Below are 23,616 nucleotides of genomic sequence, written 5' to 3'. Positions count from 1 at the left end.
AATTTGGCACAAAATAGGTGAAGGAATGGAGATCTCTTTATCATTATGGTAATGTGGTAAAAAAAAAAACACTTTCAATTATATACTCTATAAAGTCAAGTAACGTTCATAAAATCATGATTTATCAATGAAATATAGATAATTAATTGTTGCTTAAATACTGGATCGGTGTTAATTAATAACTTAATTGAAATGCAAAAAATATAGTAAAGATGACACTTAATATATTTAGGTTGAAATGAGCTAATAGGTTGACATGTAAATTATGAGGACTCTAGGTACGAATTTTTAAGTTGAAATGTGACAATAAAATTATATTTGACAAAACTAATTTAAAGTTGAAAAAATTAGTTGGTAACTGAAAATTATTAAATTAATTTATTAAATTATAAATGTTTAGTAAACATATTTATTAAAGTGATTGAAAAATATAAAATAACAAAATATGTATATTTATATGATATTTTTATATAAAATTTAATTTAATTTTATGAATAAAAATATATTATGAGATATTATAATTAAATTTTTTAATTAATTTTAAAATTTTTAATTTTTATTTATATATAAATTATTTTAGTTACATTTTTAGTTTCAATTATTGTATTTTTTTCATATTATGTATTTTATTATTAATCACCGTATCTTAATTTTTTTTAAAAAGTTTAAAATAAAGTAAAAAAAAATACTTAAGTAGGCATTATAAATTTATTATGTTAATTAGTGTAATAACTAAAATAAATAATTTAATATAAAATTATTGAGTGATAATTGAAAAATAAAATAAACCTGGTAACACTCGGCCTAATCGTTATAACATTCGGTCATACATTTCCTATATCTTATAAGCCTACTCCACTCCAATGAATATTGGGCCTGAAGTTTTGAACATTGGATATTTGCTTCCATTTGTTGTAAATATGAACATTTCTATATTTTGTAAGCTTATCTCACTCACATTTTGAACTTTAGGCCAAAAATTAGCACAACCATTAAAATAACCTATGACCCATGAACCTCCACGCCGCATGAACCACCATTATGCCATACCACTCTTATATACTGAGTAATCCACAATATATATTGAGTAGTCCGTAATACGTATTACGGGTTACTCAATTCTTAACTCCATGGGAGTGGTGCAACAAGGATATTCATTTCATGGGTCATAGTGATGCTCGTGGCAATTGTGGGTGGTGGTGTGATGGTGGGTTTGGTGTAGCGTGGAGGTGACGTTAGGTGGTTGCGATGGTGGTGTTTGAGTTTGGCAGTGGTGTTGGGTGGAGGTTGAGTGTGGTGGTCATGGAGATTTGGGACAGAGGTAGGTAGGTTTGCTTGAGAGAGGAAGGGTAAGAAGGGAATATTCACAACTTTAGGGGTGTATCAAGCAAAAAATGATGTGCATTAATTGCCATTTGATTCTCATATTTTGTATCAATTTTGGTTCGGATCCTAATTCCTTGTTATTCTCCTCTTGTTTTTTTGGGCCAGGACCCAATATAAAATCAGCCTCTTCCCCCAAACAAACAAACACACAAATTAGCATACACCTCGGCCTTGAGTAATTGCATAATAACATACTTATCTTCTCTTAAATTTTGTATGTCATGTGTACTTTTTTATTATGATATTTCTCTGATATCCTAAAACTAATTTCTGCCGGGATTATTAACCTTATTCATAGGTACAAACACTTTGTATTGCAGAGAATCCTAATTACTAATATTTTTTTTTACATTAACAAGCTATTCATATTGGTCCTATAAAACTTGGATTTGAATTGTTTAAATAATTGAGTCTAATTATAAGTTCGAACTTATTTGTTTGACTAAAAACAAATGAGAACATAGAATATCTCTAATTAATAGAGAATTCATCCATGGGTTCTTAATTTATTTTAAGTAGGTCTTACATTGTTATATAAAATTTAAGAATTTGAATTAACAATTTTTCGCTCAAATGATAGAATTTTTAAAAACTTATAATGGCCACGCCCACATCTTTATATATTTTTTGTTATTAATTTTGATAAGCAAAATAACTTTTTAATATTAAGAACTTATTCTTAAATAAAAAATTGGCTTAAATATATTTTCTGTCTATATAATTTAGTATTTTTTCATTTTTATTTTTGTATTTTTTTTTAGTCCTCATAAAATATTTTTTTTTCTTTCTTAAAGCGCTTTAAATAATAGCACTATGAACATTTAAAAAGTATTTTGAATAATGAAAAAAATGTTATGTAAAGTATTTTAAAGATAATAAAATACATTTTAAAAGGATTAAAACGAAAAAAAAATTATAAGGACAAAAATAAAAAATACTAAATTACAGAAACAAAAAATGTGTTTAAACCTAAAAAATTTTAGATCTTACATAAAAAGTTTTTATTTTAATTTTAAGAAGTCGGTTAAAAACAATAGTTAGAGATGGCCTTAATTGCATGCAAAGAAGGATGTGGTAGATATATGGTGAAGCTTCGTTCTTGGATGTGGTTCGAAGCAAAGACACAAGGATTTCTACCTTCTCTGCATGATTGGTCTAGTTACCCGAGATTAATACTGCACTATGTATGAGGCACTTTGTCCAGAGTTTTCGGGTTGGTTGCGTAGCTGGATGATATATCTGTCGTGAGTGTCTGGGTTTGGCTAAGTTGTTCACTATATATGCAGAATTATGAGGCGCAGTGGGGAAGTTTTTTCTCACGCAGCCTATGAGTCAATAGTATGCGTTGAGTAACCAATGCACAGGGATGAGGGACCTATGTTGGTGGTGGTAGGGGATCATTTTTTGGCATCATAAATGCTGTACAACTATGTTATATATGCTGGGTTCTGATGGGTTAATTTGTTTCTTTTAAGCACTCTTATCTCCAGGGAACATAAGGCTAGTTTGATGATGAAGAAAGAAGAGAAAAAAAAGAGGTGTTGGATTTAAATCTTCCTGTTAATAAAAATTAATCACTAACATTTTTTGATAAAAAGAAAAACACTGTTATCTGTATTGGGTTGGCACCCCTTGTGCCTTTATCGATATACCATTTGGCTAATAAAAAAAAAGATGGCCTTACATGCTTACAACATAGGTCACCTATGTTATAGTTATTTGTTACCCACTGCCACTAGGAAAGTAAAATTATGTTAATTGTTAAATGTCTATCTCAATTTAGGGTGAATTGCATGTGTAGATCGAATGAGATAGATAGAGAGGAAAAGAAAAAATTAGAAAAAATAATAACAACTACGATATGTGATATGATGAAAAGATGGAGGGAGATAAAAAAAAAAAAAAGAGTAAAAGTGAATTATAAGAGGAAGTCCCTACTCAAAATTTCTCACAAAGGGAAACTCAATCGAGATGGTCATGATGTATTTACATCAAATCGTTGCAGAATATTTAGAAAACACACACACACATATCAAGAGGGTTATTTACTCAGCTACACTGCACACACACACACATATCAAGAGGGTTATTTACTCAGCTACACTGCACACACACACACATATCAAGAGGGTTATTTACTCAGCTACACTGCCCACACACAATTTGATTCCAAAAGACGAGCATCACCTACAACGCGTAATTGACAAAAACCGTCCAAGCAAATTATGGAACATTGATCCCAACTCATCAGATGGTGGACAAAAACTCAAACGGGAAATTGAAATTAAACCCAGATCAAAGGATTATTAAGCAAAAGCACTGCCACAAAATAAAGCATTTCATTTGTTTTTTTTCTTTTCATTTTTTAACATTATGGTTGTGGCACTTATGTTTGATCCCCATGACCTAGACTTGAACAGTCGAACCTGATTTCTTACGTGTAGCTCAGCAAGTTCAATTGAAAGAAAGATTAATGTGTATGTCACCAAAGCATAGGCAAATGGACACGGTTTCAAGTGCAATGAAAAAGTCCAAATTGAGCTGCAAATTCACACGATTAAACTAGTTATTAGAGAGTGACGGCGACGACCAACCGTACTATCTTAAGAAATTTCTCTTCACGTAAAATAACAATCTTTCTTTTTCAACTAGAGAAGATTCAACCCATGCTTCTTTTGTGTTGATTTGTCCAAACCCCCTCTTTGAAGTCTTCATTCTTTATAACCCATTCCCCCCTCTTTGAATTGTCTTCGAGAAATTAATGCTTGAAACAATAGTTATTTCGGGGGATTTCTGTTAACCATGAGTCATAACTAACAACGAAATACTCGTTCAACTGAAAATGTTGGTAGAAACAAATCATTAATTATTAAAACCTACCAAAAATACCTGCCAAATAAATCATTCTTAAAAACAAAGCAAGTTTTTTTTATGAATTAGTAATTGTTATTTTTATATAAGGACATATAATTGGTTATTTTTAAAAAAGTCATATAAGAAACCAAAACAGAAAACTAGTTTACTTCATTGATATTTTATATTGTTTAACTTTAAGAGTCAATATAAGCAACTCCATTAAAAAAATACTCTTAGCTACTTGTTGGTTAATGATTAATTATTTTCTTAGTATATTACATCTGTCATGAATTTATTTCTCCAATTTTATCTGCCAATGACTCAGCTGATCCATATCAGCAAATTATTTTTAGCTAGTTTCTATTTCCATTAAAATTAAAGTATGAACCTATAAGCAGGTGTCATTGTTTCGTAAGTTGTCATTTGTTTTTCTATATTTTTGTTAATCTTCACAATCGATTATTATTAAGGATGGTGGCAGGTGGTTTTGAATATGATAATATTATTTACATATTTATTTTTTAAAAAAATATTTCTTTTTAGTTTCATATTTGTACAATACATTTAATTTTTAAACTCATTATTATATCGATCTTATAGATACTTATACATTTATATTCGAACCTATTTCCTGTATTTTAATTAAACAAAACATTTCGATTTGTCGTTTTCTAAAGAGCTAATAAAATGAAGATACTATTAGTATTAAAATTAATTATTGATGTAAAAAAATAAAAAACATAAATTTTAACTCAATTTAAAATATCTAAAGAAATTTCAAACTTTAATTATTTTTATTATTATTATTATTATTATTATTATATATTTATATTTATACAAGTGAAGGTATAAGATGGATGAGGTATTTTGATATATTTAGCTTATTCCCATATCCGTAAAATTTAGTAAGTAATTATCCATATAACAATGTAAACCTATTTGATAAATAAAAAAGTTAATCAAGTTTTATAGTTTTCAATTTTTAGTTTCTTAAATTTTATGTTATCACTTTTGGTTTCTTTAAATTCTTTTGTTCATTTTTAATTTCTCATTTGTTCTTATTATTCAAAATTAGACTTAAATTTAAAATAAATGAAGTACTAAAAATAAATAAAACAAAACTAATTTTGAATAATAATAATAAACAAAAAAAAATTAAAGAGACTATAAATACTTACACTAAAGAATTAATCAAATTTTTTTTTCCAAGATCTTGCAGCATCCATGGTTGGGTGTAGGAACGAAATGTGTGAAGGGAAGCATGAAGCACCAGTCTCAGGAAACATCAGAGTCGCGAAAGGACAATCTGATAAATCAAGCGGCGCAGAAAGCGTCCACGTGTCACGCAGCACCTGAGTTTTGTGATCGAGGCGATCGATACACACCCCAACGTGATGTCGGAACCCAACCAATGGAAAGAAAAAAAAAAACACGAATCCATTTGGTTTCTGTTAAATATGATCTGCGACTGAGACAGAGACGCACGACGACAAAGGCGAACAATCAGTACGCTAAAGCTATAACGTTTCAACTTTCACTTTCACACGTCAAAGAAAGATAGCCATTATTAAGATTTTAAGCGATTCTCGTTCGGCTCGGGATGGCTGGCCGCTGAACCGGACCGGTTCGGCTTGGAGAGATCTTGTTGGGCTCGGAAACACGCATTTGCGGCGGTGATGAGAGGGAGCTGCTGCTGCTGGAACCGTCGGACAGAGCAGCGGTTCCGCCTCCTCGCGATCTCCACCGTTAAATCACTCAAGATCAAGCTTCTCCTCTTTTGCTGCGTCGCCTTCACGCTTCTCGCCTTTTCCACCAGCGCTTCTTCCTTCGTCCTATGGATCAACAACCAAACGCCGCCGCCTCCGCCGCCTCCGCCACCTCGCTTCCCCGATTCCGGGTTCTATTTCTTTCTCTTTCTCTTTTATACTTCATTCAACTACTTAATATGTACTCCACTCCGATAATTCCAAAAATAATATAATTAAATAATTAAGATCCGTTCGTTTTTGGTAACAGATTCTTTTTCGGAAAGCCGGTTTCCTTTGAGGGATTTCCATATACGTGCTGGCTACTTAGATTCCGTTTGATTTTCTTTTGTCGTTTTCTTGTTTCTTGCTTATGTGAAAAAAAAGAGGAAAAGAGAGAGATAAAGAAAGGGATCTTTATGTGTATAGGTTTTTATTTGCTAGGTTAATTTTGGATAGAATTTGTTACCAAATGAACTTGTTATTTGGCTATAGTCGTTTTGGAAACAATCTGTTTAAGTGATCGGTGTTGTTTAGATGGAATTTTTGCAAGATTAGACGTTGGGATCTTGAAAAATATTGATGTTTGGGAATTCTGATGTCACTATTATTATTATTATTATTATTATTTACACTTTGTTCATTACCTGTATTTTATTGTCAAGTGATGAGATCATTTTAATGGTATTTGGGTTGATAATTATGTATCAGATGGACTGTTTGATATTACGAGATTCATCATGATGAGCTTTCTAAGTCACAGGATCATCTAGAATTGGAAAACGGGCGAACCAAACCGAATTTTGGGTTTGGTGGTTTAGATTATTAACCTAGAACCTAGCTCAAAGGAATGTTTAATTCGAGTACTAACAACTCCGCCCTTCTTTATCATATACCCTTGATTTATAACCTAGTGGGATGAAGTTTGGGGATTGTTTTTTTCATTCAAGTTTTGTTTTCTTAAAGAGTAATGAGTTTATGTTGCTTGTGATGTTAGAGGACTCATTGTATTTTTATATTTTGTTCACAGGAAAGGGTATTCTATAGTAATGAACACATGGAAGAGATATGATCTTCTAAAGCAGTCCATCAAGCATTATTCATCATGTCCTCGACTTGAATCAGTACATATTGTGTGGAGTGAACCTGATCCTCCATCGGATATTCTTTTAAAATTTCTGCACCACGTTGTAAAGTCCAAGTCTAAAGATGGAAGATATGTGAAATTGAGGTTTGATATCAACAAGGAAGACAGTTTGAACAATAGATTTAAAGAAATTAAGGATTTGGAGACAGATGCTGTCTTTTCTATTGATGATGATGTTATATTTCCTTGCTCTACGGTGGAATTTGCATTTGATGTTTGGCAAAGTGCACCTGATACAATGGTTGGATTTGTACCTCGTGTCCATTGGGTGGATTCATTGGTATGGTTTATCTATTTTTTTTTACCAAATTATTGTCCACTATCCTTGTTAATTTTGGTCACATAATAATTTTTTTTATGCCTTTGCTTTTATTGTCCACTATCCCTATTAACTTGTTCACACACTCTTTTTTTTATGCCTTTGCTTGTTGAGCTCAAATGTGAGAGGAAGTGAATGACTAATTTACATGGAGGCGTGGAGCATTTCTTGTTTGTTATTTGCACTTAAAAATTGGCTCTATAACTGCCCTGATTATTGATAATGTTTACCTTTCAAGGTGCCATTATAGAAAACATACTTTTGTGAAACATATGGTGTGGAGATCCATTTCCATTTTAAGCGTGATTTCTGACTGACATCCTATGATGCACAGATACGATAATAGGTATCCAATATGGCTATACGGTTATTCTAGAAATATATATGGTATGTTGTGTGTAAGATATATACCTAGAATCCTAGATATGTATAAAAGTTCATAAAACATAATAAATATATAACTGCAATTATGCAAATCCAAATCAAGAACAAACTTCTTGGACATTACTAAAAAATTTTTTACATCATTGTTGTCACAAATCATTTTCTATTGTCTATAAATAGGAACATTATCAATGTCATTTCTTTCTTGAAATCATCTATAAAGAGGACAAGGACAATAGTTCTATATTTCTATTTTATACTATGTCTCATATGTAGTTGTGTTGGATTTTCATGACTATTTTAAAGGCTGGATATTTCACTGATACATATAAGCGAACTATTTGAGAGTATCAGTATCGGATATAGATATGTGAAGCAAATTAAAGTATTGGTGCTTCATAGCTGACATAAAAAAATAAGAACAATATATTTTGTATATCTTATTTGTAATTTAGTTTCTAAAATTGACCCTTATCATAAACTGGAGACATGTAATTTTGTTCTTGATGAGTATCTAATTTAAAGGAAACGAAAGCTGAAATTCTGTCATAGAGGAAAAAAGTTCATCTATTAGTCTTGTTTCATGCATCTTTGAACCTGGTGTGAACCTCAACGATTATTGTAAATTTGTAATGTTTGATCCTTAAATCTGAAACCTTTTAGGTTTCCTTAATTAGTTTTCCCGAGTATAGTTCTGTGACAGGAAAAAATATGAAAAATATCTAAGGCTAATATTTCAAGTTATTGATTTTGCTTGCAGGAAGGTAATGACAGCAAATTTATATATGGCGGATGGTGGTCTGTGTGGTGGACGGGTACATATAGTATGGTGCTTTCCAAGGCAGCATTCTTTCACAAAAAGTATTTCAATATCTACACAAATGAGATGCCATCATCAATTAGAGAATATGTAACCAAGAACAGGTTTTCCCCTGGACTAACTAATTATTCATTACCTTTCTTTTTAATCAGACTTCAATCTCTCAACTTTAATTCTGCCTTTGTTTTATTATTTGCTTAACAACTCAATTTTTTTACCAGGAATTGTGAAGATATTGCAATGTCTTTCCTTGTTGCAAATGCTACCGGTGCACCCCCCATATGGGTTAAAGGTATTTGATTCATAAATTTTTTTTCTTCTTCTATTTACTGATGAATGCACTTAGGAACTCAGCAATTCCATATCCTATAACCATTATATAACAGCCACATGAACTATAACCATTATATAACAGCCACATGAATTATTATTTTATTCTTTTATGCTTGTTTAGTTTAGAAGTTCCTTAGAGGGTGAGCCCAGGTGCAGCGGAAAAGTTGTGTCTTGGTGATGGGTTCGAATCCATAAACAGCCTCTTTGCATATGTAAGGTAAGACTGCATATAATGACCCTCCCATATGTAAGGTAAGGCTGCGCATAATGACCCTCCCCCATACCTTGGCACAGTGAGGAACCTTTTGGCACTAGGGTACGTTAAAAAATAAAGTTCGGAAGTTCCTTAACTTCACTAACTCAAAGTGCATAATGCCCTTGTTTTCCAGTGAACGGTCTTTTCTTTTTAGTGATAAAGTTATCTTGTGTAGGGATTCAGCACCTTCCTGACATTTGTATGATTGATTTGTGGCCGGGGAGCCAATAAATGATACATGCATATCTTTACTATGTTAATAAAACACACGAAAGCAACAGATCTGTGCTACTTAAATTACTAGTAGTTTGTGTTCATTTAGAGCTATTTCCTCTCTGCTCTCTTTCTCATATCTACAATAGTATTAGTATTTGATATCTTGTTAGCATACATTAAGAGGTATACCATTAGCAAACGGAAGCATCTGTTTTTTAGATTTTAAGTGAAATTAGACCTTGACTCCTTGCCTCTTACCTCCTGCCCCAGTCAAATGGTAGACAGTGGATTGACGGAGTATGTAATGCATATTGCAGTTGAATACAACAGTGTGCTAACTTAACTAAAATTGAGATGGAAATTATCTCCCACTTATTACAACATATATGATTTTAGTATGGAATTAAGAAGTTACAATATGTAATTTTTCTTCCTTTTCTATCAACATAATTGTGCAGTGAAAGCTTAGCTATAAATTCATCATAGTATGATTTTATTAATCTGTAATTTCTCTTGGTGATCATTGAAACAACGTGACAATTCATTTTCTATTTGACCACGAGATTTATTTTTGAAACTCACGACAGTGCTGGTATTTTGTGACAAATTTTGTATTATTATCAAGCCGGTGGCCAGTACACTGCTGTTTGTGGGGTTAATTAATAGTACAATCTCAAGGAGCTGATTGTGAAGTTGAATTGATTTTATGTTGTGAAGTTCATTCATGGTAATACAAATATTGCACTCATTATTTGTAAACTACCATGTTAAACTACATCGATTTTGTTATTTTTGTTACAGGTAAAATATTAGAGATTGGATCGACTGGAATCAGTAGTTTGGGAGGTCACAGTGAAAGAAGAACAGAATGCGTCAACAGATTTGTTGCCGCGTATGGGCGGATGCCCTTGGTATCTACTTCAGTTAAGGCTGTTGATAGCCGCAATATCTGGTTTTGGTGACGCTGGAATTTTGATTTTCCTTGCATTTCTAGAAATTCTACTGCCGTCCTTTTATTAGCTAGTTGAGTTACTCAATTCACGTTAGTCACAGTTGTATAATATATTGGATCTTATACTCCATTCATGCGTTTTGCCGCTAATCGATCAAATTCCTTAGGTTGATTTCTTGTATTAGATATGTAATGCAAGGCAGCATCGTGTGGTGCTTTTTCCCCCTCAAAATATTAAGAATTTCATTGTAGAATATTATTAAAGGGTTATTACACCCTAAGAGATGAAGCTCTACCTGTGATATAGTTATTATTTATATTATTAATAGTCCACTAGCCCAATAGATAACGCTATTGTGTTGGAAGAATGAAAAATGGGATTTAATGGACGGCAAATGAATAGCACCATAGCAAGTTGTTGAAACAAAATTTCCCAAAGAAAAAGAAACGTTTGTAAGGTTGATAAATAACAAAGCAAAAACTAACATTTTCACTGGATTAAAAGTCATTTCAAACAAGAAATTGTCTTAAGCTGTTCATTGATTTGAAAAGAAGTTAAAAAACTTGAGTCAGTAATATATCTCGTTTAAGTTGTGTTTGGGATGGAGAGATTGTGTTCTTTAAATTTTATAGAAATTTGTTCCATATAGCTATTGTTAATGGATTCATAACTAGCGGGATTAACAAAGTCCTTTCACAAAAGCAATATTTTTTCTCTGTAAACTGTAAACTGTAAACAGGATGATAGGATGGAACAGCATTCAGGTCTCAAAGTTAGAGTTGGTACTCATGCCTCCTTCCTTCATGAAATGAACTTTGAGCTAAACATCACTCAGGCTAAACACATCTTCATATTTAAATATGAATAAAGATAGTTGTTCCACGAATTACTTACTACAATGGAAAAAAGAAAAACTGTAGTAACAACTATCCAGGAAAAACCATAAATCAAGGGATACAACTTAAATGCAAGTGGGATGTAACAGTTGGTCGGAACATTGTACCAAAAAGTACCATCACTTAGCCATGATGAATCATATGACCATCATAGGAAAGCTATTAGTATCTTGTCCACCGGTGTTCCAAAGGAAACTGGCGTACTTTGATAAATAATAGGCGTTCCCAGGATCTGCTTCCAATGTTTGCAGATATCTCAGTTCTGCTGCCCAAACATCCTTTCTTACCATCAACAAGAAGTCAGCGTAGCGACTGAATGCCTCAGCTTCCGATGATTCTGCTAGCACTGATTTCTTGTAGTACTCTTCTGCCCTGAAAACAAATCAAATGTATTAAAAAGGGAAAAATAAATCAGCAATAGAATACCCTCTAGAAGGAGCTAAAGAAGAAACTTGAGGATACATTTACATTATCTGTCATTGCTTCGCCCGTGAAAAGTTTACCTATAACAAAAGTCAAGTCAAGTAGTACCCTCGTTGTTTGTCAATATTGATATCACTTCTATACACTCTACACCAACACAAATCTTCAAAAAATGACTCATTTGAGCTTGACAAAGAAAACAAAAAATTAAACACCCTTCTTTGCATAGAGAATAAACAAGCAACATGACTCTTTCCTCTTATTCTTTTGCTCTTTCTCACAAATCAAAAGGCTAGCTAAAGAATGCAGCATTATCTAATACTAATCAGATGTGATAACAAAATTGGTTTTTGAGAACTCACCCATCAATATCATGAAGGACAAGGAAGAGAAACTGTGCATAGTTAGACAGCAGAAGGGAACAATGAGGTGTCCGGAACAAATGCTTTTTGTAATAAAGCTCAGTTTTGACATATTCCTCGTACTGATCCCCTTCAAGCTCCACAGACACTGGGGCCACTAACCTTTGCCTTGTCTCATGGTCCAAAACCTCACCACTCAATTCCTTTTGCAACATTGAAGCCTCCTCTAGAAAGGAGTTCCACAACATGTGCTCCTCTTCTGTCAACTCCCTATTCACATACTCACCTTGATCAACATCAACATGTGAATGCTGTACTTTACTCTCATTGCTGGTCAAGGTTAGAGCCTTTGTGATCATGGAAGAAGGAGTGATTACCTTGACAGTGTTATCATTCATAGAGAACACTAAAAAGTTAGCTAAGAGGACCATCACATAGACCATGAGAGCTGGGGTCTTCCAGAAAACCTGCTGGAAGAGCCAAACAAATGAAGCATCCATCTCTCTCTCTAGCTTGGTCATGACACCTTGCAAGTTTTCACCACACAGGCTCTCCCTTGTTTGCAAGGCATGACTTTGCAGCTCATGCATGATTAACATCATAGAGGAGAAGGTCTTCTTCACAGAACAGTTGGTTAATTCGGTCAACTCACCAGCCTCTTTGGAACCCTCTTCCAATTGTAGCTTCTTCTTGATCATCCTAATGGACAAAGAAATTCCTACACTGTTCACTTTCCTCTCAAAGGTACGTCTCAAGATCTCATCTCTCTCTGGCCAGCTTGGTGGCTCAGGCTGGACTCCCAAAAGAGAAGGCTCCAAAACTTCAGGCTTCATTGTCCCAAATTCCTCAGAGGAACAACCTCCGCCTGAGAAGTCATTTTTGAGTTCTTTGTTTGGGGTATTATCAGAGACAGCACAAGCTATTTCATGGCCATTTTCATCCCAACAACCATCCTGAACCAGATTCATCCTTTCCTCTTGGTGAAAGTCATCAAAAAGTGATGAGTAAACACGTTTTCCTCTTTGCACCCTCAAATTCCTTGACCTATGGACCAACCCACATGGTGGCATAACATTGTTCCTCTCAGTCACATGCCTCAGTATAGAAGAAGGAACTGCACGAGGTGTCTTCCATGAATCACAATAATAAGGGGTTCTGAACTGCCAACATTTGAGATTGGGAGACACCCTTGAAGCCATTTTCGATCACTAAGTTCTTCCGGGGATCACAGAAACAATGAACAACACTGAAGAAAAAAAATCATACCACCTAAAAGACAATCATAATTGAATAAACCCAAATGGAAATCAATTAAAATCACACAAAAAAGTTTATTGTTTTCTGTATGAAATATCAATAACACAATCAGATCACTATAACTTTTTATAACGGGTAAACAAAGACGATCGGTGAAAAAAGGGGGTGTGAAAATCACAATTTAAAAGGGGTGTGTCTGGGATTTACTAAAAATATATTTAAGAAGGACACCAACGAAAGAAGCAGGTTCATGAGACTTCAAAATTAAGAACAGATGGCAACAGAGGAGGGTACTATATTTGCTGAAAGAGTTTCATGTTTGATGAGTAGAAAAAAAAGTGAAGAGTGGATAAAAAGTGGGGCCTGATTAACGTGGCAATGAGATAAACTTTGAAGATATTTAGTTGGTTTTTGAATATTAGTTTTTCTTTTCCAATGGATTTTGTATGATATTTATTGATTGGTGGATCATACGCACCGGATCATCATCACTTTGGGTGTGTGCATTACAAGATTTTTACACCATTCAAAAAGTGGATTTGGATCACCTCACCTGTAGCTCAAGTTTAGCAGAGATAGATGCAAAATATTAATTTTATAATTTTTGAAACTATTGAGCTTTATGTTTAAATCTCTTCTGACTACGGAAGGTGTAAATCAATTCATATGGATTGTTATAACTAATTAATGATTTCGAGTATTAATATTGTCAGTCAAGACAACTCAATATTCAGAAGACCACATAAAATTAAATAATAAAAGATGAAAATTTTATTTTTATCGGTATATATAACAAAAAGATAAAAATTACCTCTAAATCTGGAAATGATTTATCATATAAGAAAACAAATAAGATAAAATCATATTTTCTCTTAATTATGATATCTAACAAGGAAAATAGATATCATAGATCCGATTTCTATAAAATGGGTCACTAAGGTTCCAAGTAAATCAATTTTACTTTAATCTATCATTGATATTTTGTTCATATTTTTAGGCCACTAACTTGAGTATTGCAAGAAAAAAAAATTATTATTCATTTTTCTAACTCGAATAAAATCATATAAGCAAATGATACTTAATATTAAATAAAAATAAAAAAAATCTTCACAATGCATCTATACTATTGTTGAAATGTGAAAGCATCGTGTATGATATCTAACAATGTGAGGCCTATTGATAATGCTGGAAACTCTTCCAATAAAACCAAAAACCAGAAAGCACTATTCGCTTATCCTTAATTGCTAAGTTCATCCATGATTCACCCTTTTTTTTAAAAAATAAAATATTTTTTTAAACTATCCTAACCCTTTCTCCTCCCACACTCTCAAGTCTCAACCACACCCATCCTGGATCTCTCTCCACTTACTCTCATTCTTTCCTCTCCAAACCATTTAAACCACCCTTCATTCTCCTCTCCTAATCCCCTTGCATGCCTTTACCCTTCTCGGAAGTGTTGGGATGCCACCATTGTTGCACTCCTCTATAAGCCATCATCCTTATAGTGAACCGGGTCAGTTAATTTTTTTGGAGTTGCCGATATAACAAAATACTATTCTGCTGTGTACCCAAAGCTTTATTTTAGTTTTGGAGTTGCCTATAAACTTATTCATGAACTCTACTTTATATAAAAGTAATAACAAAATACTATAAATAGCAAAGTCTACTATCAGAAGGATTTCAACATCTCCTATAGGCAGTGGACCTCTAATCCTGTTGTGTGTATCCGAGAATGACATCCGCGTAGGATTTTGGTTTGGTTGCAGGCAACTCGATATTGATGCGGCAAGCTAATTGGCTCATCTTGTGATCGTGTTTTTTGTGTGGTGGACAAACTTTCATGCAGTATTTGTGATCTGAGTTTTGATTGGTGACAGGGGGTATTCTAGATGCTTAGTAGTTAGTATCGTGGGATTTGTTTGTATGGGGATCACCTGGTAGTTGAATGTTCCCATGAATTACTATGGCTGGAATCTTTTTGTATCCACAAATTTGCTGTATATATCAAGATTCTAGTTGGTGGATCTTGGGTGGGTCTGAGTTAGTAACTTGATTTGGATTATCTAGGAGGCCCATGCCCATATTAGTTACATCCTCTATTCATCCTATGTAATTTCCTATAATATATATATATATATATATATATATATATATATATATTATAGGAAATTACACAAATTTTTTTGACTTAGATATGTTGGAGATTCCTCAAATATACTTGAATTTCACAATTCATCTTTTAAAATTTTTTGCTTCTCGTTCCCTAAAACTTCAAAAGTTTTGCAAGAAATTCATATTATTAGTTTCCATTCAAAACATGATGATATATCTCTTAGTTGAACACGTTAGCAATACACATGTGAAATGGTCCCAAATTATGGTAGCTCATAGATACCTCAAAATCCACTTAACTCCTTCCTAATGAGCTTTACGTGGATTTGACATAAACTTGCTTACAACTCCCAATGATTGAAGTCATTGCGTACATCAAATTTCCAATGACAAAAGCATATGGAACCTTAGTTATGTACTCTTTTTCTTCATTCGTCTGAGGTGACTGATCCTTAGATAGAGATTGTTTAATTCATTTGGGGGAGTTTTAACTACCACAAACTATTCAATTCATTTTTAATCGAATTACACATGTAAGTCTTACTAGTCACGTTAGATTACCATCTAACGAAGTTTCTATGGAGGACCAACAAAGATAACTTTTGTGTTAAGGTGTCAAATTAATATAAAAAAATTTATGAGGATGAAATTAATAACTTTCAAATTTTTGAGAGACCCAAACATATTTTTTCCTTTTTTTTATTTTTTAGTTTTTCTCTTATAAGTGCCCATGTGCTTATGAACAAATTTATCCATATCCTATGTATAAAGCATGCAATAAACGAATTATCTGCATATTTGATTGATATACTAACCATGCGTTGAATTCGTACCAAACAAGCTAAAAATAAATGTATAGGACAAAAATGGTTTTGACAACAAGGTTGTTGCCGATGTCTTGAGGAGGGTGTAGGGGTTGGCGTGGTGGAGAACAAGGTCATTGCTGTCGTGGGAGGGTTAAAGAGGTGGCACGATGTGGAAGACAAGGTCGTTGCCGTTGCGGGTGTTAGGGCTACGGTTAGTCTGAGGGATGTGTTAGGGTATTTTAGTCTTTTCAAAGATTTCTCAGAGGTGCATGATACAATATGAGAGGTGCATGATTCAAATGGCAACAATCCATTCGAGCACAATTTTATGAGTTCACAATGGCCCAAGTGGCCTAGCCCAATTTTGTTTAAAAAACTATTTTTACTAGTAAGTATAAAATTTTCTTCTCAAACACAAAAAAACCTATATTAAGTTAATAAAAATTAACAACCTTAAAATTTTAAAGTTAAATGTCATTTTTGATCCATTATGATTTAATATTATTTCATTTTAAAGTTAAAAGTTTCATTTTGGTCCTTTATATTTTTTAAAATTTCACTTTGATCTTTTATGTTTTCAGATGTTTCATTTCGGTACTTTATGTTTTTAAAAAATTAATTTTTATCCTTTATGTTTTCAAAATTTTTATTTTGGTCATTTCTTCTAATTTTTGTTAACAAATATTAGTGTGTTGTTAACTTTAAATTTTGAAATAATTAATTTAAAATAATGACGACTAAAAATCACTATTATCTTTTTAAAATGTATTCAATCACCTACTTTCCTAACCTTTGACATCTTTTTTCTGCAAGCTTCGTAACCACTACAACATAAACAATGTTACCATTGTACACTTAGATCTACAACCTCCTCAACATTACAACCATCATTAATAAATAAATCAGAATCGCAACATCCATCCAGCAAACAACATCATCGCACCATCCCATATGGCCACCACGACCCAACATCAAAATAAATTAAAAATATTGTGTCTCGACAATGATGAGAAGTTTCAAATCTCATGTCGTGATAGTGATTTTGGGTCTTGCTTCATTTTTTAGTCACACTATTTTAAATTAATTATTTAAAAATTATCAGAACATTAATGTTTGCTAACGGAAATAAGAATAAAAGACCAAAATAAATCTTTTGCAAACATAAAGGATTAAAATAAAATTTTTGAAAATATAAACGATCAAAATAAAACTTTTAAAACTTAATGTATCAAAATGAAACTCTTAAAAATATAAAGGATTAAAATGAGACTTTTAAAACTTAATGTTTCAAAAGTAAAAAAATATTAAAATATAATAAATGAAAAGTGACATTTAACCCAATTTTAATGTACTCTTTGATTTAAAGGATAGAAGAGGATAAATTTTAATGATGGAGAAAAAGTCTTTATTTGATTTACAAAGAAAGGGAGAGAAATGAACAAATTCACTATAATGTATTTAGAACAGTCAAATAAAATTATTTAGTCAAATTAATATAGAAGTTTTTCTCTCTTTTAAATTATTTAACTAAACAAGAAAAAATATAGAAATTTCTCTACTGTCTTTCATTTCCTTCCAATCAAATACAATATTAATGTCAAGTAAAATTGAAAATAAATGTTTGGTTAGTCTTTGACTCTTTGTTATCCTATCCGTCTATTTATTCAATTTTTCTAACGTGCGAGCACGATTTGTATGTGGCGTGCCAGTTTTCAAATAGAAGGTTAACATTTTTGTTTTGTTTTATACTTGTGAACCTTTTTATACGATACGTATAATTTATATTTATTAAAAAACATTGATACGTATGACGTATCATCCACACAATTAATTTAAGTCATAGAAAGAATTTCTTCTAGGATCATCACACTGAACATATAAAAATAAAATTTCAAGACCTAGCTAGCTATGTTGTCTGGAAACTTTGCGAAATTGTCCCGTCCAAGGTATTCTCCAGCCATATTTGACCAGTATTTATATCCTTAGATTCTTCTGCTTTCCCCCAATTACAGGACACTGCTTTACTTCTTGTTTCTTCAGGGCAGGTGTGAATATCGTAATAGCTTGATAGTCAAGTCCTCTTTTCTGATAAACCAATCATGCCTTTTTCATCAAATGTAAAATTAATTTTAAGTTTACCAAGTCCAAGAATAAATTGCTAGGGTTCAGCGTAATACATGCATAAAACATTGACTCAATTTTCATATATAATAAATGAAAGTCTAGTTTTTACAAATAATTTAGTTTTTAATGACACATTATTTATGATTTTTTAAAAGCTGATTATACGTGTTTTTATAATATTAGCATTTTATTTTTATAATTTACCTAATAACTTGTTCTATTTTTTTATTATTATTTGAGATGCTACAAAGATATGATTAATTGATCCTGCTGGAGTAAGGGCGCGATAACCAATATGTATGCCTTTTTCTTTCTGCGATATCACCAACGATCCCTCATCTCTTTTTCTGCCATTCCAGTTCAGGCCTTTAAACTGTTGCACATAATGCATTATGTAGGGAAACATTAGAGGTTAAAATGGTAGCGTTTGTTAATCCAACCTGTGACTTTTTGTTTTGTTTTTTCCTCTTTTAATCATCATATCCATCTTATATATCTGGTATATGATGTATCATATTAACATCATATATCTCTTGTATATTTATCATATTAGTTTGCATCACCGTATACACCTCAACTATCCATAGTACAACTGCCACACCTTTGAAAACAAATCACATACAAAGAAAAGGTGTTCAGCAGTTTCAGATACAGCTCCACATCCTACACACAAGCACTGCTCCTCCTGTTGTAAAACAAAGTGGTTTGTTGAATAATTGTTGTAATGCATTTTATTACTCAGCCTTAAATCATAGTACTTCAACTTATATTCCTCAGAACCCATGCATCATAAAACACGAACCCTTTTAAAATTCAAAAGCGGGGATCAGGTCATAATTTAAAGCAGCCGAAAGAACATGATCCAAAAGAATAGTCAAATAAATATTATTTTACAGACAAAGATTTGTTTACACCAACCTATTACAAAAATTTAGTCCTTTTTTTTTTCTCTTTGTTTTCCCGTTTGTGTGAGTAAGTATATATGACTAGGAATTAATTGATTAATTTTTTAATTAACTAGCAGGGAACCACATTTTGATTATTATTTTCCCAATAATAAGCGAGAAAGGTCTTGGCAGCATCTAAGCTAGGGAAATAAGTGGGTTCAAGGAATATCTGAGTGAACCCATTATCGGCCTCGGAGCTCCCCATCATAACCGCCACAACCTGCTTATAGGCGTAGAAGAACCTCTTCATCGCCACCTCAATCGCCTGCATCCCCTGCAAAACATGAACCTTCTCGAACCCGTTCCTTTTCTCTTTCTCCGAGTAAACCTTCATCGCCGCCTCCATCATCCCGGGCCCACCCGTGGGGTCCACCTCCACCTCCAATATCTCCGGCACCTTCTGCCTCAGATCCCTACACATCCTCGCCACCTCCACGAGCTCCCTCGACCTGAAGCAAAACGCCACCATTTCCCCGCAATTTCTCATCATCCCCAACTCCTTCTTCAACCTCAAGAAATCCTCCGGATCCATCATCACGTGCACGTCCTCAACCTCCGTTAACAACTTCCAGATCCGCTCCACCGCGTGACACTCCCTCGCCGCCTTCTCCAACGTTTTTCTCTCCACCGACTCCGCCACTCTCTCCAGCAGCTTCCTCACCGCGCGCGTCCAACACTCCGCGATCTGCTGCGTCGCGTGCAGCGTCTTGTTCTCGCAGTTCCCCACGTAATCAAACGGCGTCGTCTCCAACGAGTGAATCTCGCTCGGCCTGCAAACGGCGTCGTAAAGGAATATCTTCTTACCCGCGAGATTCGCCTCTCCTAAACCTAAGGTGTACGTGCACCTCATCATCTGGTACTCTACCGAATCGAGGATTCTCCGCGCCACGTCCTTGGATTTGTGCCACGTGGCGAGGCGCGGGAGCAGGCTCTCCTCGCTGTAGCTTCTGCTTTGAGCGATAAAGCCGTTAATGTCACTCACCGGTGGCGTCGTGCCACGTGTCTCGGGGTTTTCTTCTTCGTCTTCACACAGCATAGCTATGATCTGAATTTGGGCCGTGGCGAGAGACTCCACCCGCCGGGTCCACTCGCGCTTGTTTATGTACGGCCTCGGGTCGGATAAAACGGTTGCGAGTAAGCGGAAGGTGATTTCGAGGGCGTGTAAGGTGGGCTTTAAGATGGGCTCGTTGGCCCAATTAGGGAAGTCGTTGGAGGCCCAGAGGGCTCTGAGCTCAGGGAGGCGGAGGTAGTTGTCGTAGGCAGCGCAGATTGGAGACGACGCTGCGGTGATGTCGTTTTGGCGAAGGGGGATTGGAATGTTATTATCCGGGAGAGAGAGTTTGGGGGACTTTGGAGGCATGTTGGAGTGAACCATCTTTGTTTGCCAATCTAGATCAACCATGTTTGGTGAATTGGATTTGGAGAGGAAATGGAAGATGGTAGTGTATTTATACGAGAGGGAGACACACATGAAGAACAAGGAATTTGAAAGTCGCGGCTCCGTGGAATCATCAATTTAATTAATTATAAACGCAAAATCTGAAAACTATTTATTTATTTTTTTAAAAAAATTATGTTAGTTTTCTTGAATTTGACATATAACGTGCGCATGGATTTTATTTTTTATAATAATAATGAATGAATGAATAAAAAAAGTAATGGAGTAAAAAGAGGGGAACATGGAGCTTATCCGTTAACGTAAAAGGACAAGGAAGGAAGTTGTAGGAAAGAGTGTTTGGAATCAAATAAATTGTGTAGTTAGTGGAGTCGTTCAAGTTGGACCTTCTAAGCTAATACGCGTTGAACTTGAACCCTACTCATTCTTTTCTTTGGTCTCAATAACCTTTGGTCCGCGCCCATGCTACTACATCAGCGTAAAATCCGTTGCCTTTTTGCCTCCAAATGTGCCTTTCGTTATTTCTTGTAAGTACGTAATAACAATAATCCTCCTTTTTCCTCAACCAAATTATCCAAAATTCCAAATGCTAATTACTCTTTATTTATTTATTCATGTCCGATCAAAAACTCTTCTAAAATATTTTTCGAACAAAATTATTAATTACACGTTTCTATCTAACGACACATGAGTGGGGACGGAATAATAATAGTATTTAACTGGAGCGGGTGCAATTTTTATTATTATTATTATTTGGAATAAACGATTTTTAACAACATTCTTTTCTTATAGTAACGATTTTATGATATTTTCTGGATATACTTTTTCATTTTTAGCCATTAATGATTTACCAAGCATAAAAGGTTTCCTGAATTTTTGTAAGTATTGCTAAGTTAGTCCTTTTATTGATTAATTTTAATTTTTTTATAGCAAAAATGCACATGTGAAAATTGAAATATAACTTCATTAATTTGTGAAATATATGAGATAAGATTGTACAAACTCTCTTATTTTAGACTTCTATATAAAATGTGTGAACTCCTCTTTTAACGTGCAACCTTAACTTACTTTACCTTGTGTATACATATATCTCTCGTTTTTCTAAGTTAACTTTATCAGTAAAACATTAGCGCAACTGTTGCTTTTACTATAATTGTTCTTCTGATCAAGGATGGAAATACTGACTTGTTAATACTTTAGACTTTTGAAAACTATTTAATACGCACAAAATCAAACACACCTAAACCCTTTAGTTTTTATTTATTTTTATAGGCAAAGAAAGTATTATTAAAGAGGTGAATGAACCCGCGGCACATTTAATTAATCAAAATGCATTTAAGCTGTTGTAGTAATATAGAGGACAAGGAATCTAGTTTCACAGATTCCTCCTTCCCTGCACCGGCTCCTCCTAATTCAACAAATAAACCTAAACCTAATAGTCGTTTGGGAGTTGTAACAGCTAAATAAAGCATAATTACGGATCGTGCCATCATTAGTCGGCTAAACAAAATTAGATGCCAAGTTTGTATAGACTATATATAGTCTATAGATAGACTAGAGCCTGGATTCAAAATTTTGCATTAATTCATCTCCATTTTCTTTTCAATCATGGCCATATATATTGACACTGCCACTAGTTAGTAGTATTAATTATACTACTTTGCTAGCCAGTATCATGGAATTCTAATGTTGTGTCCTCAGCAATATTCATCCATTCAAGTCTATGTGCTAGTTAGATTTTTTCTGTGGCTTCATTTTGAATTCGAATTTCATCCACCCAAGTCCCAATTCCCAACACTGTTGTGGATAGTATGAATACGATGAGATATAGTAATAGTAATAATAAAAAGAGAGAGATAAAGTTATCCTTGATTCTCTCTTTAGGTTTGTCGCCGTTATGTATGGGTAATGGGTTTGTCCCATTCCCATTGTGTGGTGTGTTTTACTAACAATCCAATCCAACTCAGCGGTGCTTTTGTGCCACCTGTTTGGGCCCATACACGTAGTGTGGGAAGCACGTGCATGCACCCACCCTGTCAACCAGAACAGGTTGCTTTGGATGCTTCCACGTGCAGCCACCGCAACATGGGGAGGGAAAATATTGTACTCACAACTCATGTAAGATCAGCAATGGACCCTCAACTCAAAGTTAATCCCCTTTACCTAAGAATTGGTATTGGTAACTTTATGTACATACTGATAATGGGAAGTTTAGCAACTACCCAAACATGGGGTGGATATTTGTTTGACTTAGATAGTTAATGGTGTCCACATAAATTAATCAGCACCTAAACAACAGGCTATTGTGGAACAAGTTCACGCACATTTTGAAACTTAGCACAAGATTACATATGATTAATTAATAATACAGAATTATCGATTAAAAGTTAAAAATAAACAATTATATTTTTTTCAGAATAATATTCTGAATAGATTAAGTTTATTAGAAACTTACTATTACAATATATGATTTCAACCGTATATAGTGATTGTTGGAAATGAAAATAAGTCAGGTTAAGCTAATTAAGTCTTATCTTTATCTAAGCTTGATCTTACATGCTTCATAATCCTATAGCTCAACTCTTTTTTTTTTTTTTTTTTTTGAGGAGCAAGTCCATTTTGTTAGTATATTGCATACATTTTTTAATTTAGCCTGGCTTGATATCCTATGGAAAAATATATTTTGATATCTACTATGTTATTTTACATCTAGCGAGAGAAAGACAAAAAAGAAAAAATTATAGGTATGAATGTATGATAGGTAATATGATATGATGATAGGAAAAGAGAAAGATGTTGAGTGTGGGTAAAATATTTAAAAGAATCAACTATTCAAATATCATGATTCATTTAAAATATACTTCATATTAGATTTTAA

The 23,616-nt window shown here is 33.5% G+C and overlaps 3 protein-coding genes across 5 annotated transcripts; 1 reads left to right on the top strand and 2 right to left on the bottom strand.

Moving 5' to 3' along the window:
• Window positions 1-5,518: 5,518 nt before the first annotated feature.
• On the top strand, window positions 5,519-10,736 carry LOC114383464 (glycosyltransferase family 64 protein C4-like). 2 transcript variants are annotated; one of them, XR_003660513.1, is made up of 6 exons: window positions 5,519-6,139; window positions 7,018-7,414; window positions 8,598-8,761; window positions 8,879-8,949; window positions 9,112-9,207; window positions 10,264-10,380. XR_003660513.1 is itself a non-coding variant. In XM_028343145.1 (5 exons), exons 1-5 carry the CDS (start codon window positions 5,919-5,921, stop codon window positions 10,422-10,424), a joined length of 1,014 nt encoding a protein of 337 aa, XP_028198946.1. In that variant the 5' UTR covers window positions 5,525-5,918; the 3' UTR covers window positions 10,425-10,736. The 2 variants fall into 2 exon arrangements, 1 of the variants encoding a protein (XP_028198946.1); XM_028343145.1 differs by lacking the exon at window positions 9,112-9,207 and having other exon boundaries at window positions 5,525-6,139; window positions 10,264-10,736.
• Window positions 10,737-11,174: 438 nt separating this feature from the next.
• Window positions 11,175-13,688, bottom strand: LOC114383463. Of its 2 annotated transcripts, XM_028343144.1 has the most exons (3): window positions 12,097-13,688; window positions 11,774-11,814; window positions 11,561-11,683 (listed from the first exon to the last, which is right to left on the bottom strand). In XM_028343144.1, exons 1-2 carry the CDS (start codon window positions 13,293-13,295, stop codon window positions 11,811-11,813), a joined length of 1,203 nt encoding a protein of 400 aa, XP_028198945.1. In that variant the 5' UTR covers window positions 13,296-13,688; the 3' UTR covers window positions 11,561-11,683; window positions 11,774-11,810. The 2 variants fall into 2 exon arrangements, with proteins under 2 accessions (XP_028198944.1, XP_028198945.1); XM_028343143.1 differs by lacking the exon at window positions 11,774-11,814 and having other exon boundaries at window positions 11,175-11,683; window positions 12,097-13,683.
• A 5,565-nt stretch (window positions 13,689-19,253) lies between these two features.
• LOC114385457 (nematode resistance protein-like HSPRO2) lies at window positions 19,254-20,814 on the bottom strand. Its single transcript, XM_028345542.1, has one exon. It carries the CDS (start codon window positions 20,811-20,813, stop codon window positions 19,413-19,415), a length of 1,401 nt encoding a protein of 466 aa, XP_028201343.1. The 5' UTR covers window position 20,814; the 3' UTR covers window positions 19,254-19,412.
• Window positions 20,815-23,616: the final 2,802 nt, after the last annotated feature.

Source organism: Glycine soja, chromosome 14 (genome assembly GCF_004193775.1).
Source record: "Glycine soja cultivar W05 chromosome 14, ASM419377v2, whole genome shotgun sequence".
NCBI classification, from domain to species: domain Eukaryota; kingdom Viridiplantae; phylum Streptophyta; class Magnoliopsida; order Fabales; family Fabaceae; genus Glycine; species Glycine soja.
The sequence above is the reverse complement of the archived record's forward strand: the minus strand, read 5'-3'. Positions and strand labels throughout refer to the sequence as shown.